Source organism: Uloborus diversus, chromosome 9 (genome assembly GCF_026930045.1).
Source record: "Uloborus diversus isolate 005 chromosome 9, Udiv.v.3.1, whole genome shotgun sequence".
NCBI lineage: Eukaryota > Metazoa > Arthropoda > Arachnida > Araneae > Uloboridae > Uloborus > Uloborus diversus.
In genome coordinates this window covers 12,293,368-12,314,268 of record NC_072739.1, presented here as the reverse complement: position 1 = coordinate 12,314,268, position 20,901 = coordinate 12,293,368, and the positions used below count along the sequence as shown (strand labels likewise).

Below are 20,901 nucleotides of genomic sequence, written 5' to 3'. Positions count from 1 at the left end.
GCCTGCGGAAGAGTATTCCATATTGCTCGTATGCGCAACCAAACTTCGTCTGTCGAAGCAACAGAACGAGAATCACGAGCGAGACGCCGCCCAACGAAATCCCACACATGTGTAATCGGTCACATATCCGGGGAATATGCAGGCCAAGGAAGAAGCTGTACCTGCTGCGAATCAAGGTAGGATTTGACAGTCCTGGCGACATGTGAACGGCCATTATCCTGCCCGAATACAGCCCCTGGCAATCCTTGCAGGAAAGGAATAGCTTGGGGCTGTAAAACTTCGTTTATGTATCGGGTACTGTTCAAATTGCCCACAATTCGTAGCAATTGTGATCGTCCATGATATGCTATGGCACCCCAGACCATAACTCCGGGTGTTCGTCCACTGTGGCGTTCAATAATGCACTCCGGAATGTGCGTTCACCAGCATAGCGCCTGACACGAATTCGGCCATCGTGGAGCCCCAAACTGAAGCGGGATTCGTCAGAAAAGACGACCTGCTGCGAATCAGCACACCAGCTCCTATCCACATAGGCCCATTGTAGCAGCAGGCGGCGATGGTTTTGCGTGAGAGGAATCCTGTATGAAGGAATCCTTGCGCGCAGCCCACGCTGCAGCAGACGTCTCCGAATGGATGAAGCACACAATGAAACACCTGTAGCTGTTGACCACTGTGCTGCCAATTGTCTAGAAGAAGCTGTGCGGTCCGTCAGCGCCATACGCACCAGGTGTCTGTCATCGCGAGCTGACGTCACATTTCGGGGTCCACTCCCGGATTTCCGAGCTGTCCGACCCTCGTCTGTCCACTGCTTCCAAACACGCATGATTGTGCTGCTGTTACGCTGCACACGAGCGGCTACTGCCCGATCAGACAATCCAGCTTCGCGAAGGCCGACGATTCTGCCCCGTTCAAACTCCAAAATTTGCTCAAATTTCGCTTTCTTTCGTCGAAGAGGCATAGTAAAGGTTCTGTTAACGTTTACTCTAGCATATAACCACCGATAATCATACACGCCTCGCTACAGCCGTCTATTTATATTCGGTTCGATCCGCCGTCTAGAGGGCGCTGCTCAGCATACGCATGCGTTACCGGTCTGCAATTCTAATCATTTGCATATCATGCCCTACTTCACATTTCCTGCAATTTTCAGCTCACTCGCGTAAGTCCTTCGCGGTGTTGCAATTTTCACAAACAGGAGTGCATCAACAAAAAAATCACACTATTATTGTTCATTTCTTTCTTCAAAGTACAAAAGTAAACTTGAAGTGGCCACTACCGATTAACTGACCAGTACTGGTGTTTTACCTTAATTGTTATTTTTTCGGTGAAGGAGAAGTTTCGCTTAAAAACACACCATTAAACGTAGGTTTTAATTCCCGCAGTTCGAACTGATGAACGACAACCAAAAACACCGACATCAAAAATGTTTAAGTTGAAAGTTTTTGTGGCTGCTTCAAAAAGATTTTGCATCCTACTGTGTCCCGTTTTATCTTTTGTAGGGTGTTATAACAAGACGTGGTGAATATCTTCTGTTTGTCGTTTTAGGGGGTTGGGATACATATACAGGACACCGGCCTATTTTCGGATCATTCTGTAGAGCATACAAATTTGAAATCAGAAAAAAATACTTTGAAAATAAGAAACTTTTTTTTTTAATGTTTTCCACCTATACTGCCGTGTATAGGTAAACGGAAGTATCTGCACAAATGAGTTTTCGAGATATTTGAAGAAATGTGTGGTGGATTCAATACTAACAATAGGAAACTGTTGGAATTAGACGTTTTTTTTTTTTTTCGCGCTTTTTTTTCAGCGAAAACCAAATAAGCGATCTTGTACACTAAAGATAACATGCAACAGATGACAAAAATGCAAAAAAATGAGAAAAATGAAAAATTTGCTGTTACTGCCTTTTACTTGCACACGGCAGCATAATCATTGACAGTAAAAATTCAAACTTGATATGATAAAATTTTACATGAAATGCACCGCCATCTCAGTCATTCCATCCGAGGACTACAATTTCGTGCTTATTAGCACTCAGTCCGGAATAGGAAGGGTCTACACATACAATAGGAAGTGTCTACGTTGCCTATTCCGGGCTGATAGTGCTAATAAGCACGAAATTACAGTTCTCGGATGTAATGACTGAGCTGGGGTGTATTTCATGTATGATGACACTTCCTATTCCGGGCTGAGTGCTAATAAGCAGGAAATTGCAGTCCTCGGGTGGAATGACTGAGCTGGCGGTGTATTCCATGTATAACACTTCCTATTCCGCGCTGAGTGCTAATAAGCACGAAATTGCAGTCCTCGGATGGAATGAGTGAGCTGGCGGTGTATTTCATGTATGACACTTCCTATTCCGGGCTGAGTGCTAATAAGCACGAAATTGCAGTCCTCGGATGGAATGACTGAGTTGGCGGTGTATTTCATGTATTTCTGCCTTAGCCCTGGTTATAGGCCGGTAACTTACTGATAATGATCAAATTTTGTTTCGTATTATTTTTCACTTTTAATTTGATTCTTTTTGCTGCAGAAGAAGCAGGCGGAGTACTGGACACCTGCATTCCGGGAGTCCATCGATTTCGCCAATGAACTCCCCGAAACCCACCCCACGCACCACCCCAGACGAAAGTCCCTTGAACACGCCGCCGGGTTCACCTTGCATCAACCAACCCTACTGGAAATCAAGGCTCTCCACCATCAAAAACAGCTTTCTCGGTAGTCCTAGGTTCCACAGGCGGAAACTGCAAGGTGAGGCATAAATCCTAACAGTTATGAACACTTATTGCAAATGTCGGTTTTGATTTAATTCGGACAAATTACATCGCAAATGAATGATGGTACTTCACGGAAGACGTCTTTGTCTAGAATGAAGGATCATGTTAGGCATTAGGGGCAGTCAAAATAAAACGAGACAGCGGCAATGAAACAGATTTTATTCGACATTCTTCAAAAATACTGACCTAAATTGTTTGAACACTTATTTCACTGGGAAGTTGGCAAGTTAGTCGTATAATTTCGTGCTCATGAAAGTCCTTTGGCTGCTTCTGGCACCTATCACGCACGTACTCCTTTAATTCAACGTCGGACAGAAATCGTTGTCCTTGAAGTGCCTTCTTGAGTTCCCCAAAGATGTGGGATCACATGGGGATAGATCTGCACTATAAGGGGGTGGTTCAAGATTTCCCACTTAAATTTCCGTAAACGTTCTTTTTTTGCATTGACTGTCTGTAGTCCCGGTAAACTTTCACGTACTGCCATCCTGTTGCACGACAACTGTAGACCCCAGACAGCCAATGCAAAAAAAGAACTTTTACGGACATTTAAGTGGGAAATCCCGAACCACTCCCCTTATAGTGCAGAATTATCCCCATGTGATCCCACATCTTTGGGGAACTGAAGAAGGCACTTCGGGGACAATGATTTCATTTGGACGATGAAGTAAAGGAGTGCGTGCGTAATTGGTGCCAGCAACATCCAAAGGACTTTCGTGAGCTCGAAATCATACGACTAACTTGCTAACTTCCCAGTGGAATAAGTGTTGAAACAATTTCGGCCAGAATTTTTGAAGAATGTCGAATAAAATCTGTTTTTTAGCCTCTGTTTCGTTATTTATTGACTGACCCTCATACTATGTATGTTAGTCACATAAGGGTCATTCATGTGGTTGTACTGTCAAGCATCCTCTTTGCCACGAATAAATATTCTAATAAGCGGATTGATCCTTTATCTGGGATAAAAATGACAAAATACAAGTTTGGTACATTAAACATTTATTACACTAAGCGGGATGTTCTTTTAACCGACATTCCAATAAGTGGCCTCCATTTTATATAGGGAGTGGAATAAATATTGACTCAAACTTGCAGGAGGTGTAAAGGACACATTGACGTTACGGTTTTAAATTATTATTTTCAATGTAATATATGAGCTGTCATGTGCTGGGCAAAATGTTCGTTTTTCCGTAGAATGGTCCTTTAGTCCCCAAAGAAGCAATCTTGTTTTCTTACATTAAAGAGGTTTAACTTATTACATTCGTAGTATTTAACAGAAAAACTACCAAATGAACTAAATCAAGCTTTTTCTATGCATTCATATCCGAATGGGAAACTTATGAACTTCCGAGTTGCCGTAGAATGCAGTCTACCACGTTTGAGGAGCTGTTTTTACAACATAGCCGTGCTGTGTGGTACTGAATCGACAAAGTATGCACTTTGCGAGGAGGGGGCGGTTAGATATGCATCTAGCGCAATTCTCAATAGAATACGATTATAATTTAAACTTTCGTTACAGTTTATGAATAAAAACCACGTGTGTCTGAAAATTGTACTGTTTTCATGTTTACAGAAAATATAGAAGTTTTCTTTCTTTTTTTTGGGGGGGGGGGGTGGAGGGTGAGGACCTTAACAATTTTTATTTTTTATTTTACAGGATTTTAAAAAAAATGTAACGTTAACCGATAATTTGTCATCTGAAATTCTTGAGATTACCTTTAATTTATAAAGCTACTAGCTGTACCCGACGTGCGTTGCTACGCCAACAAAAAAATACATCATTATACTGATTTTCATGACAATCGGTTGAACGGGGCAGAAGTTGCTACTCTGCAGTGCCACCAGGTGGCGAGTGGCTTCAATGAGCATATTATGCACCTTCTCCGTGGAAAAATACATATATATAGCAATTTTCATAATAATCGGTCCAGGTATCAAGTGAAGCCGTGACTATACTCAAATTTTGTACTCACGCAGTTTGCAAGATCAATCAATCGCTAAAAATATCAAATAGAAAAAGTTTTAAATCCCCCCGTTGCATGAAAAGCCATAAAACAATAAAGAAAGAATTTATTTGTTCAAACTCAAGAAAAATGGCAACAGCTAACTTCTTATCAATGAGATCTTTCATGCGAATTAATTTCTGCAGCCGATAATTTTATTCGTATTTATCCAATGGATTGTGACTTAAATTGGAATAAAAAAGGAACTATCGATCGGATTTTTTTCGAACTGGTCTATAAACATTCCCAGTACCAAAAATAACAAACGGTGAAAGTTTCAGCCAAATCTGCCGGTTTTTGAGTTCATGGATGACTTACAGACAAACATTCATTTTTATATATATAGATGGGATGACATACAAATGGTTTTAAAATTTTTTGATATGAAGAGTCCTTTTCGGAAAATGGAATCGTTCGTCATTTTGCCCCAAATACGGAGCAAGATGACATTTTCGTTGAAGATAATATGATACAAATATATTTGTAAAAATGTTGCATATTAAGCATGCATAATTACAATTTTAGTAATAAAAAAATGAGCAATAAGCAGTGCTAAGGAGCAGATAAATATGTTTTTGCATGACCGATTCATTTAGATGTGAGACAAAAACTATCGAGGACTTGACGGGCCACAGTGTGGCGAAAACGCCAAAAAGCGCTTTAAAATGTTTTTAAACCTCTCTCGCTTGTTTGTTAACATAGGCATGTAATTAGGGAGTTTTTCCGATTTGTTTGGGCTCAGGATCCAAAGTTCGTAGGTTTACGCAGCTAATTCCTTTTTAGGGTCTTTCTACAGATCCTTGATGACTAAATAATATTAATTTTAAAGAGGACATAAAAAGACATTTTTTTGTAGAGTGTTTTGAAAAAAATAATTTTGAATTCCCAAGTTTTCTGTGCTGATAAAAACCGATTTTCGGTTTGAGAATTCGGTTATTCATTTTTTTTTCATCCTATCGCTATCGTTAGACACCCCGAAAGAAATTAAATATACCGGTCTTTAATTAAAAAAGAATATTATAGGCTGTTTAAAAGCATTTTTTTTTAATTTCTCGCGCTCATGGTTCTTCAACTTTCTAAAGGCTCCCTTTAGCTTTGTAGTGGACGAAGAGCTCTAAAATTCCAGTTCTGATTGCCTAAGAGGTAGGCCTTTGCAATTTTTTTAATATTTAATTGGTTGAATATAGGAAAGAAAACCAATTTATAAGCGCTTTTTTTTTGTTTTCGCTCCACTGTGCGGAAGGGGGGGGGGGATTTAGCGCTCCTAAAAATGAAACATCCAATGGTTACAATCAATGAGTGATGTGCACTGGAAACCATATCATGGTTGCATTGTTTTCTTTGCGATATGTGACGAGATGGTTATTTTGTTCCGTTGTAGCAGATATTTACTATCTCCTTTTACTTAATTTGAAATTAGGTTTGTTATGCGGTACACTATGTTAAACATTACTTAAAACAGTTGACGGAAATAAATGTGACGTATTTAAAACTGACGAGGCCTTATATACCAGGGGTTCTCAACCTGGGGGGCATAGAAGAGTTTCAAGGATGACGTCGGAGGCTGTATCAGGTTAAAAAAGGAATCAAACGTTGATTTATCAAATTTTGTCGTCACATGAGAATATTAAATAACAGCCTCATTAATGTTTTCAAAGTGATAAAATGGGTGCACGCCAACCTCACCTAAATCCTAAATTACCTAAAAAAAAAAAAACTTGTACATGTGTTTTTTGTTTTTTAGATTTCATATGTTCTAGTAATACGTTCTGAATAAAGTTTTGTGCAATAGTGTTAAATTTTGTGCGTGAAAATATCTAGATTTTTGCTTATTAACTAGTTTTAGATTTCCTAATCAGCTCCAGTTTCCAATAGTACAGCTTGTATTAGCCACGTATGCGAAAGGAGAGGGGGAGGGGTCGTGACCTTATGTCGATGTTCAAGCGGTGGCACAGAACCTAAAAAGTATGGAACCTCGGTTAGATATGATGAATCCTCATATATATAATAGCCGATGATCGGGTAACGAGCGAGATTCAACAATGAAATTCGCGCCACGGCATGATAATTTGATAATATGTTTAACATTTGACGGGCGACATTCTAGTCACGAATAAATTCACCGAATCTTTGAACAATAAACACTCTATCAACAATAGATGAAACTCTATGCCTATCCTCCCCTACACTATCCTCAGTAAGGTCTCTCGCACTCGTTTCCTTCAAATCCATAAATGCTACATTCTTTTGTCTGCAAAATTAAGTAAGATGCGAATACGATTCTTCATCTTGCCCCGAATTCCTCTATATTGTTTAATTTTCTTTCACACTGTACTTTTATTCAAATTTGAATTAATAATTATGCGTCTTTTTCCTTAGCTGATGAAGTTGGACTGACGCCAGAATCTTCTCCAGAGTAAGTATATTTTTTATGTAAATTCTCAATGTTTATTTAGAACGCATTATTGCGCGAGCTGATTCGAGAAACTTCGCGAATTTTATATGCACGACAGTGAAAGCTGAAAAATCACGAAAGTACCAAATAATCCGCGAGGCATCAATTTTCGCGAATTTTATATGAACAGCAGCAAAAGTTTTTTAACTTTCGCTCAAAAAACTCTCCAAGTACCAAATAATCCGCGAAGTATCAATTTTCGCGAATTTTATATACACAACAGCGAAAACTGAAAAATCACGAAAGTACCAAATAATCCCCGAGGCATCAATTTTCGCGAATTTTATATGCACAACAGTGAAAGCTGAAAAATCACGAAAGTACCAAATAATCCGCGAGGCATCAATTTTCGCGAATTTTATATGCACAGCAGCGAAAGCTGCAAAATCACGAAAGTGCCTGTAATTCCGGGAAACATAAATTTTCGCGAATTTTATATACACGACAGCGAAAGCTGAAAAATCACAAAAGTACCAAATAATCCGCGAGGCATCAATTTTCGCGAATTTTATAAGAACAACAACGAAAGCTGAAAAATCACGAAAGTACCAAATAATCCGCGAGGCATCAATTTTCGCGAATATTATATGAACAACACCAAAAGTTGGAAAACCCCGAAAGTACCAAATATATCGCGAGGGATAAATTTTCGCGATTATGACGGGCTCCCGAAAAGGACGAAAATTAAAGCCTCGCGGTAGTAAGTGCTTTAGTAGTACTTACTTTTAGAAAAAAAAATTAAGAAAATAACTTTAAAAAAAGAAGCACCATTTTGTGTGGTTGTAGAAAGTCCAATAGTTATCGAGCGGTGAAGATAATTTTTTTTTGTTTACAGACAAATCCCATACTACGTTTATTTGTGGACATTTTAATTTGCTTTAAGATGAAACTATATTTTTCAACGTGGGTAGTGCCACTTTTATACAATATTATGAGAAGCGGCCAGAAAATATCAATATACGAATAGCATCACAGGCGTTTTGCCCCGAGGTGTGTGAATGGTGAAACATAGTAGAAATAGAAACAACCTAAATATAAAGTACATGAAATGCACCGCAAAAAAACGCAGTCATTTCCAGCCGAGGACTGCAGTTTTGTGCTTATTAGCACTCATCAGCCCGGCATAGGAAATGACTGAGCTGGAGATGGAAAAACCTCTTAAGGAAGCCAAGAGTGCCAAACTGGTAGCTAATATAGAAGTAGCACAGCACAGACCAGACTAGTGACCGAAGCAATGGTTCGGTTCAACTCGGAGATTGAAGACAAGGCATGGTATATTCAGTAAATTATTGAATAAGGGGGGACCTAAGTTGAGCCATCCCCTATCCATTAAAAAAAGAATCATCAAAATCGGTTCACTAGGTGAGACGCTGTGAGTGGACAAACAAAAAAAAAAAAAAAAAAAAACATACATACGGTATGAACTGAAAACCGCCTCCTTTTTGAAGTCGGTTAAAAAATCACAAATTTATTTGGAATTAGTCGTTTTATGTAACAGACATAAATGCGAATTTCAAAAAGAAGTTTGTTTTCTGAATGCAATCATATTGCAATGTATATGTTAGTAATAGTGTAAAGTTAGAATTTTTTTTTTTAATATACATAAGCATTTTTTTTCTTCACAATTTTACTTATTTATGTCTGCTACATAAAACGACTAATTCCAAACAAATTTGTGATTTTTTAACCGACTTCAAAAAGGAGGCGGTTTTCAGTTCATACCGTATGTATGTTTTTTACTTCCTTTTACAAAAAAGGAAGTATTGTATTCGCGAAAAAATTTTCACTCAAAAATCGCCCTTAATTTCCATTTTGCTCACCCCCAAATGAATGTTGAGTTTTTTTTTCGATTCGACCACATGCGGAAAAGTGCCTAAGAATGTATAGACACGCGAAATATCCATTTTGACCATCACCGAGGTAATTACAACGACTTTTCTCGTGACGTCTGTATGTATGTGCGTATGTGCGTATGTATCTCGCATAACTCAAAAATGGTATGTCCTAGAAAGTTGAAATTTGGTACATAGACTCGTAGTGGGGTCTAGTTGTGCACCTCCCCTTTTGGTTGCTTTCGGATGTTCCTAAGGGGGTCTTTTGCACCTTTTTGGGGGGAAATCATTGTTAATTTCGATGTAAACTCAAGTGGCGTTATAATTTGTCGGACACTTGGCGATATATCGCCAGTCTTTTGGTCGCCAAGTTTTGTCGCCAACTTGGCGACAAATTTGGCGGGGTTTTTTTTTTTGGTTTCAATTTGGCAATTGTTGGTGATATTTAGAGAATAAATATTGAATCACATTAAAATAGCGAATAATGGGGAAATGACATTAAATTGGAGTAAAAGGAAGTCATGTGATGCACACATCAGCTCGTTTTTTGTTTTGTTTGTCCACTCACAGCGTCTCACCTAGTGAACCGATTTTGATGATTCTTTTTTTAATGGATAGGGGATGGCTCAACTTAGGTCCCATTACTTTGCTTGACCATATTTGTCCTTTAGAAAAAAGTTATGGGCAAAAAACAACAAATTTCATGCAATTTCCCTATTAAATGATTAAATATAAAACCCATTGTTATAAAAGTTTGGTGCCATAAGACAGTAACATTAATAGTAATTGTAGTGATAATTTTGAATGAAGGCTTCTCTGAAGCAAGCATCAAGTTTCTTCAGAGGGATATTTCGATAATCGGGAATCTGCCGCTGTCGTCTCATTTTTGGCATAAATAATTTGATTTTGGTAACCCTGCTGATTTATATTAAGTCTACTAGCATTCCCGTACCCGATATTGCTCGGGTAATGGAATTAGCAGGGTTTAACAGTGTTTGGTGCACCTAGTTTCGAAAATCCCCTGTAATAATTACTTATTACCTATAATTTTTTTCTAATTTTGGGAGGATCCCGGGGCCCCTGGACTCCTTATATATATGCCCTTGTCCTTAACCGATCTTTAACTGTTACTAACGATCCTTTTAAAGTATTGATTATCTTTGCAAACACAGGTCATCTACATTTTATTGTTATGCCTATGTTTAAGTGAGAACTTCTTTGTATACAACATTTTTTTTTTTTTTCTTGGGCTAAAATTATTAAGCTGCTTGATGAACTGACTTTGGAGCAAGCTACACAACATTGGCTGTTTGAAAAAAAAGTCTTCTCTTAAATCGATCCCTGCTACTTTTAATGTCTGTCCATGTGACTTATCAATGGTTATTGCAAAGCAAACTTTAACAGGAAACTGCACTCTTCTAAATTCAAAAGGATAGTCCGCCAGTGATGATGTTCTTAAAAACTTCGTTTCTAGTTTTGAAAAAACGAAAGCAAAAGACAGAAACATTATGATTTGACTTGAGAAAAGCCTCGAAGAATCACGTGAGAAACAAAAACAATATCAAATTTATAGTTCGCTATCGACCAAAAGTTGAGATGAAGTACTGAATAATGATTTGAATGGAGGAAAGCCTTCGAAAATAAGGGATTTGAATTTCAATGACAGGTTTTAATTTCGCAGAAATTAAGGGGTTTTAATTAATTTCTCCCGAACTAATTGAGATTTCGAAAAATCCTTTCTTAGTGGTTACTTTTGTAATCATACGGACATGTCTGCCAAATTTCAAGTCTGAAGCTTCAGCGGTATTGGCTGTGCGTTGATATATATATGTATATATGTATATATATATATATATATATATATATATATATATATATATATATATATATATATATATATATTATCTCAGGACATTGATTTTTATATATTAAGATGTGAATTATCGAAATCTTCCCTTCTTCAGTGCTATTGCTCCATAGTGGGGGTAAACCTAACCTGGAAGCGAGGTGATGCAGTAATTAGGATCTGCTTAGCCTTCACAATGCTACCATTTGGTTTGCCTGAACTACACAGTATTTTTATCGTTATCATCTACGCCAATGACAGATAATCAGGGATAAGTAAGAAAATACAGGATTGCATAACAAGCAACTTGTATGCTGTGAAATGGAAACTAGTTAGGGAAAACATAATACTTAAATGGTTATAATTAAATTAACTACACATGAATTCCAGAGAGAAACAAAGATAAGTTTTTAGTGCCAATCGCCTAAAGTTTAATGCGTGTTTGTAGTTTTTTTTTAGTATGGAGCATTTATATGAAAAAAATAAGGCGAAGTTTCGTGATGGTAACTTCTTATTATTTCTGAAATACCTACATTTACACTAAGAAGAATAAAATAAAAAAAATTTGAAAAAAAAAAAAAAAAAAATAGAACCGACTTCAAAATTGCTCTAAAAAGTGAAAAATAATTTTATTTTTTAAACTCCATCGATAATGCTTTTAAACATAATTTTTGAAGTTGGCGCAAAAACGATAGATAAAATCATTCACTGCCGTAACTCAACTATACTATAAATTTAACCAGGCCCAGTTTCTTCACTATCACATACATTATGCATTGATGACAGCATATTTGAATAACGATATAAATCTTTCATTCGTAACTTTGGATGCTTTTCTGAAAAAAAATATGAACGAAGATGGTTGCACTGGATTTTACGTTTTGTTTTTGCGCCAACTTCAAAAATTATGTTTAAAAGCATTATCGATGGTGTTTAAAGAATAAAATTATTTTTCACTTTTTAGAGCAAATTTGAAGTCGGTTCTATTTTTTTTTCAAACATTTTTTATTGGCAATTTATATTCACAGAGGTTTTTTTTTTTTTTCTTTTCTGTATCTTGATGCATATTTATATACTTTGCTTTTACGGGTCTTTTTTTTTTCTTAAAATTTACGAAAGATGGACACACCTTCCTCCCTCCCGGCCATAATGTTTGAGAAAACATTGCATCAGTTATTTTCTTGAAATTAAAGGATGGAAACTAATTGTTAGTTCAATCATTGAATAAAGTGAAACTATTTGAAAAATTTTGCTATAAGATAGTTACCTTATCATCTAGAGGGAAAAGTTCTTTTTGGAGCTGAATGATTATTTGTTACATAGTCATAAAAACGGTATCTCCCCAGTTTCACCGACATTTAACCCCCCCCCCCTTAAATATATCAAACGATATTATCGGAACTGAAAAGCAGGGGAGAAAGCAAATCCGTGTCGGCGAAACTGGGAGAGGTGGGGCACCATAAAAACATTTATCAGAAATTAAAAGAGCTAACAGATTACATTTTTCTCTCTGACATTAGCCAAAAATTTTAATCATCACTCTAAAAATATATTTTTCGTTGCATTTCGTTCCGTAAAGTAGGAAACTAATCTGTAAAATGTGTATTGAAAAAATTCCCACAAAATGTGCACGAAGTTTATAGACTTTATACCTCCTGACTTTGAAAAAAAAAATTGTGCTTTTTCATGAGCAGTATTACACCGGAAATATTTCGTAGGTTTTTCTTGAAAAAATAAAAGAAAGAAAACTAAATAAATAAAAACCGGGTTTTGTAAAATTCACAAAACATTTCAATGCACGTTAATGATTGTATTTGTTTCCAGTACTGTAAATGCAATTATTTTAGCGAGCCGTAATTGTCACGAAAATGAAGATATCGGTGATTTCGCGAGTTGAAAATGTCCCTAATTTTATATGAACGGAATTGAAAGTTGATTATACATTGAATGTTCAAATATTTCACGGTAACGTCGGACTCGAGGAAATCAAATCCTCGCTAAAATAAGTGCTTTTACAGCAATTGTTTCCCCAAGATTCAGTTGAATCTGTTTAAATAGTGTTTTCGAAGGAACAAATGTTATTAATGATATTTTCCATTATGTTTAAGGATTAAACATGTATTTTAAGAGGCGTTTAGTACCTACTAAAATAAGTTGAATCTGTATTCCACAGGAGTGACAGAATAAAAAAACAAATCAAGAATTGGGCCATTTTCTAAAAAGAAAACAGAATTTTGACCACCATCTTCTAACTGAGCAGGACATTTTCACCTTCAACCGGAGTGACTCACGGCCACTTTTCCATTTACGGGGTCAAATTTGTCCTTTTTCAAGTGTGAGTTTGTATCATTTTTGAAGCTGGACAGCAAACGTAAGGGTTAAACCGTTCATTCAGGGCAGTTCCTCTTCAATATACTAGAAAAAAATATGCGTTTTCAAGTTTCAGAAATGATACAATCTAACATTTGAAAGTGGGCAAATTCACCCCGGTTGACGGTATCAAATTGCAAAATAAAGGAAATTTTGAAAATTCATGGCTCGAGCTGGTTTTGACACTGAACGTTTGATATTAAGATAGCAAAATAATTTTGCAGTTGCTAAATCATCTAGAGTTTATATACACATTAAAAAAAAAATCAGCTTACCTTTACCCACTGTTCAACCGTTCAATCGAAACTTGCCGTGGGTTTGTTTAATCTTCACGCTAAAAGCATCTACAGAAGGATACTAAAAATACTAGATTGTTTTTTATCGTAGATTACACACACGAAGAAAGTACTATATAGTATGTACGAAATCACAACAAACATTTATAATTGCACTTCTATTGACGTTCTTTCTTTCACACACATATTGAGGTTTCTGCTATTCCACTAGGGAAGCTTATACCTCTATTAATCAACACAATGTTTCCAGAATTTTGTTTTCCAGGACAGCACACAGACAACACAATAGATGGTGGTGCCATCTATGAACAGTTCGAGAGACAATTTAGAACCAGGCCAGGAGCCAAATAACTTCCTAGTCAGGCACCCCCAGAGGTATCGTTTCACTTGGAGGACTACATTGTGACCACGAGCATATTTAACGTCGCTCGGCCACCATTAATGACGACGGTGGGTCTTCGACCAGTGCTATTGACGTTACGTCCTGCCCAGAATCTTACGCGTTCAGTCAAAGTTAACGATTCCAATTCAATGCTCGGCGCATGCGTCGGAGAGTGAACAATTATAACGTCTTGAATTTCTTGATGAAAATAACGCCATAGGTGCGCTCGAATAGAGTAAATGGTTGACTGTGGTTTACCACTGAATATCCAGGCATGTTTTAATAGAGTTAACGGTTGATGAAAACTAATGAAAACATCTTATAACACTGATCGTGACGTCATCAAATCAATCGCTGGCGTTATCAAATCAACCGATTGGTGCAACCGGTTACTCTATTCGAACATACCCTATAACGCATTATTTTCAACGAAACTATAATAGTTTAAAAAAACTTTTATTGAACTATGTTTTCTTTTCTAGACTCACAAAAAAATCCTGGTTTGGAAGTCTTATGACGTCAGAAAGGGATGAAAGTCATGTGATACTAGTGAAAGATCGTCCGCTTAGTTCTGTCAAGGGGGATCTAATCCATGCCTTTCTCTCGGTGAGTTAGAAAAAAGTGTTTGTACAACATTACTTCAAATTAACTCGTTACCTTTCAATAAAAATGTACTTCTGCTACATTTTTTTTTTTTTTTTGCTTAATATCACATCAATTACGTCAGATGCACAACCAGAATTTTTTTCGGGGGAGGGGGGGAGGGGTAACAATCTTATCCATACATAGACTACCATATTAGAATTTACAATAGTGTTGAAAATAAGGGATGAAAAATTTAATTTGCACATGTGGCAAAAGTTGTTTTTTTATCTATGCATGATTTTTTAATCCAATAAAACAATATGCAAAAGTTCTAATTTTCGATAAAAGTTTGAAATCATAACCACACCTAAATTTTATATTCAATTGAGTCAGGGCCAGCTCTAGTATTGCCGCCCCAGCTATGTTGACAAGTGCCGCCCCCTCTTAATAATATGTATAGACAGACATAAATTATCGAGCATACTCTCATGCATTGCTGCAATTCGCAGTGCATACAGCATTTGCAATGCATACTCCAAGCATCAGACGGCAAACTATAGGAACTAAATTCCCGTAACCCATGGATTACGCTGCACAATGATTGCACCGAGGAAATAATGAAAACATTGTGCAACCTTGGAACCTAAACAATAGGATTTTGTTGCTGTTTCCCTCAGTCTGAAGTCAGCTTAAAGCCTTTTGTAAAACTAACCTTTGTGCCACGGAGGGATGGCAGAGGAACAGGAAGAGGAATCAGAACACTTTATTTTGTAATGGATTGGCAAGAACACGCGAGCAGTAACGTTTTTATTGCTCGTGCGTTCTCGCTGATCCTACCTACTACAAGAAGTGCTCTGTTTCCACTTCAACTTCATCCGTCCTCTCACCGTGGCACAATTATAAATATTCTGATGATTCACCCCTTTGATTTCTGTGCCTTAGATTGCAGACCTGAGCCACAGCGTGTTAACGCCCATGTCTTTCCGAGTCGAGTACAGGAGGCCAGGGGGCACGAGTGTGTTCCAGCGGAACGTCCGGTTCCACGTGGACATTACTTCTGCTGCCGGACCTCAAGACATACACTCTGTCGGAAGTCCGGGAGTCTATTGCATCAGTTTCACGCTTATCTCAGGTAAATGTCCATGTCATGGTTCATGACAACAGCTTGTTTTAACACAGTAACAACGATACACTTTGGCGAGTAATTTCCGTTGAGGTATCATTTTGTATCATATAAAAAAGCATCAAATTTCTAAAAAAAAATTTTTTTGCATTGAAAAAATAATTATTTGTGCGTGTTACGGGCTTGACTGTACGGTCACAACCGCAACACGCACAAATCATTATTTTTTCATTTTGTCTTTTAATTTCCATTGAGGAACCATTTTGTATCGTATTCAGAAGCATCAACTTCCTAAAAATATTTTTGCATTGAAAAAACAATGATTTGTATACGTGTTACGGGCGTAATTGTACGGTCACACCCGCAACACGCACAAATTATTTTTTTTTACATTTTGGCTTTTAATTTCCATTGAGGAACCATTTTGTATCGTATTCAAAAATATCAACTTTCTTAAAGTATTTCTGTTTTGAAAAAATAATGATTTACGTGTTGCGGGCGTGACTGTACGGTCACACCCGCAACAGGCGCAAATCCTTATTTTACATTTGTGATTGCAAACTCCATTAAGAAACCATTTTGCATCGTATTCAAGAATACGCATCAAGCACACATCATATTCGAAAATGAGACTGTACGGTCACACCCATAACACGCTCAAATCATTCTTTTACGTTTTGAATTGCAATTTCCATTAAAAAACCATTTTGTATCGCATTCAAGGGTATCCACTTTCTAAAGACATTTTTGTATCGAAAAAAAAAAAGATTTGTGCGCGTTGCGGGCGTAACTGCATTCGCAACATGCACAAATCTTTTCAAGTACAATTTTGTTGATACTTTAACTTTTGCCGCATCATATTTCTTAAATTCAAATATCTACAAGTTGAAAGCCTAAGTAAAATTCTGGGAATAAAGTACAAACACAGGTGTAAAAATGTCAACCCTTCCAGGTTTATTAAGCGAATTATAACTCACAAACGTGCAAATTAAGTTTTCTACACTTGTTTCTGGTGTAAAAGTCGTGGTAAGGCCCCCTATATATAAGAGCCGACGCATCAGCTTAAGATCATCAGCCATTTTGGATCGGAGCGCGTGTTTGAGTGACTGTCTTTTCTGGCAAGTTATCGCGTTTGTTGAGTTTTCACTGCTATCACACTCACACATTAGCGGCACACGTGAAATATTTATTAAATAAAATATATTTTTTGGCTAATTTGGCAAAACCCGAAGCTTTTCTCTGGTAACCCTAGCTCCGCAACAAGTCGCTCTCCGCTCTAAGTCGTGGTAAGGCCCTTATATATACGAGCCGGCTCATCAGCTTAAGATCAGCCTTTTTGGATCGGAGCGCGTGTTTGAGCGGTTGTCTTTTCTGGCGAGTAATCGCGTTTGGTGATTGTTCCCTGCGAGCGATTATTAGCGGCACGTGAATTATTTATTAAATGAAGTATCATTTTCAGAAAATTTGGCGAAACCTAAAACTTAGCTCTGGTAACCCTAGCTCCGCAACAATGAAAAATCCGATCCAAAATGGCTAAACTTAAGCTGATGCCCTGGCCTATTTATATAGCAGCTCTAAGTCGTGGTGTAGTCAAAGAGGACGTCACAATCTCCACTTTTTTCATGTTTGCTTAACTTTTTCCCGTTTAATTTCACTCTCTCTTTAAATTCAATCTCATTTGTTTAAAATCTGAAAGCATTTCCAACTTATATTTCTTAAAGTACACCACTGGTTAATGGGTGCCAAAAATTTGACACCAATGCATGAAGATCGCCAATTTCCTAATTGTCAAAACTTTCCCCGGTACATAAATATGCTACGTTGTATTCAAAGTTTTGCATTAGTAAGAATAACAGTGGCAACAATTGATTTATAATTTCACTGTTACAAACATTATTTTTATCAGTCAATCAAAATGTGTCGAACGTATTTGATTGTACTAAGAGAATCGGATAACTTATTCCTATAAATACTTAGGTGTAACGGGAAAAAGAAAGAAAGAAAAAAAAGGAAACATTTTTCGATTGAAATATGGATGGAAAGAAAAAAATACCAGAGGAAAACTATTGGGAACTGGCTTCAAAAGGATTCAGTTTTGACGAAGAATCTTCAGGCACGAAGCTCGTCGTATCCTCTGAAGAAGGACTTGACATTTTGGGGCATGTTGGAATCGGTGGTGGTCATGAACTTGAAAATGCTGAAAGTTTACTGGATAACCATTTTGAGGATGACGAAGGTAATTTATCAGAATTTGATTTGAACTTTTATCCTCTAGAAATCTACGCTAAGAAAACCGCCAAGAAGTGTAAATTAGATCCAGCTGATGTGGTAAAAAATATGGTATTGGGAATGGATATACCCCTAGCGTATTATAAAGAATTGCCAGAAAAAATCCAACTGCTTGCTGCTGCAATAAAAAGCCACGACGGGAATGTTATAATTACCATTGTTTTGTTTATGAAAGCTACACTCAAGCCAAGTATTTTTCAAAAAGAGCTGATTATGTTTCCAGATGCTGTAAACGCCTATTTGTTGTATTTAATTGAAACACGTGAATACGATGAAGCAGAAAATATGCTATTGTACTTTGGCAAACATGAGGATGCTGCAATATTAAAATACAAGCAAGCACTTAATGTCAAAGACGACAAAATTAAACTGAGGAAGATTGAAAATTGTTTCAATACCCACTGCGACAAATATTTTGTTGATAGTTTTCTAGTAGACTCAATTGCAGAACACATGTTTTTACTCCACGACCAATTGTCTTTTGCAAAGCACCATTTTGAAGAGTCACCCGTTGATAGTTTGAAAAAATCATCCATTGGTCAGCAATTTAAACCCGATGGAAAGATTATCTGCAAGTACTTTGAAGACCTAACCGATGAAAAGACTTATATCCATGCTTCCGTGATGAATTATTATCTGTTTTGTTACCTATACCACTACAGTACACTTGAACCTGATCAAGTCTTCCTGAATGATATTGCATTGAAATATAATTTATCCAAAAAGCAACACGCTTGGACAGCAGTCAAAGCATTGTCAGCATTGAAAAGATGGACGGATTTTGAAGACGTGGTGGTTGAAAAGAAGAACTGGTTGAAAAAGCCGAATCCATCTTTGAAACTTTTACACGTAATTGAAATTTTGAGAAAAGCAAGCGCACCTACGAACGTATTAAGCAAGTACATAAATCTGATAGAAGACGAAAAAGTAAAAATGGAACTATCAGAAAAATTTAAGTGTCATTCATTAGTCATTGAGCATCTCAAGAGCAATAAAGATAGACTTGGTTTGATTGCTTACAAATGTAAACTAGCTCCGTATTCCTCCGACTTTTGTAGCATAAACGATATGCTGAAAAAATCAGAAATTAATTGGAGAAATTGATTGTGCAACCCTTTTTTCAGAGACAATTCTTGAATTTAGTGCCAAATGACATTGACTGCAAAAGGACAAATCTACTTTTGATTGCATTATTTTGTTGGTAGCTTAAAAACTAAATGTTTACTTTGTTTATTGGTTCATGACTCGAATCTCAGTTTCAAGTAACTGAGATTAAACAGTATTTTCCTTTTCATGTTCTTAGGGAGCTTTAAATAAGAATTAGTATTTTTGAATTGGAGCAGAAATACTCATGTTGTCTATTACTTTTCAATAGTCTTTTCAGATCATGTTTGATATTAAGTGGTATTTATGCACTATAGGGACCATACTGGCAACTTCCTTTTAGAATTATCGCCAACACGAAGGTTGGCGATATCAGCCGATGTTTGCAGACTAGGTCACTGAGTTCAAACACGATAGTGCCTGCCTACCTTTGAAAATAAAAGTCACTTCTGTATTGAAAAGTTGGGGAAGATTTCGATAGTTGGGAATCTGGCGATCTTTCTTCATTGGCGTCAATTTTTGGCTCCAGCGTCTGCGCGAGGGGTATTTTTCTTAAACAAAGAGACTGGAAACATCTATTCACATAGGGTTACTATAAATCAACAGGATTACCAAAATAAAATTGTTTATACCAAAAAATGAGACGACCGTGCCACATTACCCATTTTCGAAATATCCCCAAAATTTGATTTGGAGAACACATAACTAGGCGCTGTATGCGTTGGCGATCTGGGCTTCATCATTATCATGGTCTCTATAATTGACAAGTATTCAATTAAGTGACGTGAAATATCTTTGATATCGATGAAATAAGAGGCATACTCCGATATATCTTTAGAAACTGAAGAACTAATGTTTCAAATGAAATCTGGGTATTAAGATATGGTGAAGATTTCGAAAATTAGGAACACTAAGACTTTTTTTAAATGCGGGTCAAAATTAACGTGGTCTTATTTACAAGCACAGCAATGGATTCACCAATCACCCCCACTCTTAATCGAACTCTGCGTGCTAGGAGGCGGGGCGAAGTGCCATTTCGTTGTGAACGGACAATAAATAGTATTTGCAGTTCATTAAAAGACTTTTTTTTTTCCTTTTAGGTCCCATAAGAAGGTTTAAGCGAATCTGTGAACATATTCAGGCTCAGATCCTGGGGCGGCGCCCCAACGCCTCCCCAAGAATCAGTCGCCGCCCTACGAACGAGCTCAGTGACAGTTCATCCTGTGGATCCGAGTCTCTTTCACCAACCCCACCAACCCTGAGGGTGTCGGACGACATGTCAGTGGGCACACGCCCCGCCCAAGGGGGCGTGGCCAGCTCTACCGTCCTCGCCCGATGCAAGTCGGACCAGGACCACGCGTCGGATCTGTTCGACTGCCCGACCACGCCCAAAACTGTTTCAGCGAATCAAAGGCGGGACGATAAAGTGGTGAGCAACGGCAATAGCAGGCGTGCGAACTATGACACACTGACCAAGTCGAAAGTGTGACAAACGTTACTGAAAAGAGAATCTTTTCAAGGATGATTTATTTTTATGTTTCCTTTCCCCTTTGAAACGTATAGTGTGATTCAAGGTCGCCAGAATCTGGGTATTTGTCTTGATCTTTCCCATCACATCAAAACTCACAACATGACATCATTAGACAAATTGTGAACACTCGAGTGTACATTCTAACTTGAAATTGTGCAAAAAATACCACAAACAATTTCAACTTCTTCAATATTTTTTTGTAAGGCAAATACAGGGTGTTCCAAAAATGACGGATTCATTTGAAAAAGCAATAAAAACTAAACGGGCAGTAAAAGAAATATACCGTTCGTTGCGTGGGACAACAGTAA

The 20,901-nt window shown here is 37.3% G+C and overlaps 1 protein-coding gene across 1 annotated transcript in view; it reads left to right on the top strand.

Annotated features, from left to right (window-relative positions):
• Positions 1-20,551, top strand: part of LOC129229545 (serine/threonine kinase SAD-1-like) — an 80,490-nt gene extending 59,939 nt beyond the window's left edge. Inside the window, exons 14-18 of the mRNA XM_054863866.1 lie at positions 2,537-2,754; positions 7,160-7,196; positions 14,444-14,567; positions 15,489-15,678; positions 20,163-20,551. Of these exons, the coding sequence (XP_054719841.1) occupies positions 2,537-2,754; positions 7,160-7,196; positions 14,444-14,567; positions 15,489-15,678; positions 20,163-20,551 (958 nt within the window). The remainder of the gene's footprint in view (positions 1-2,536; positions 2,755-7,159; positions 7,197-14,443; positions 14,568-15,488; positions 15,679-20,162) is intronic.
• Positions 20,552-20,901: the final 350 nt, after the last annotated feature.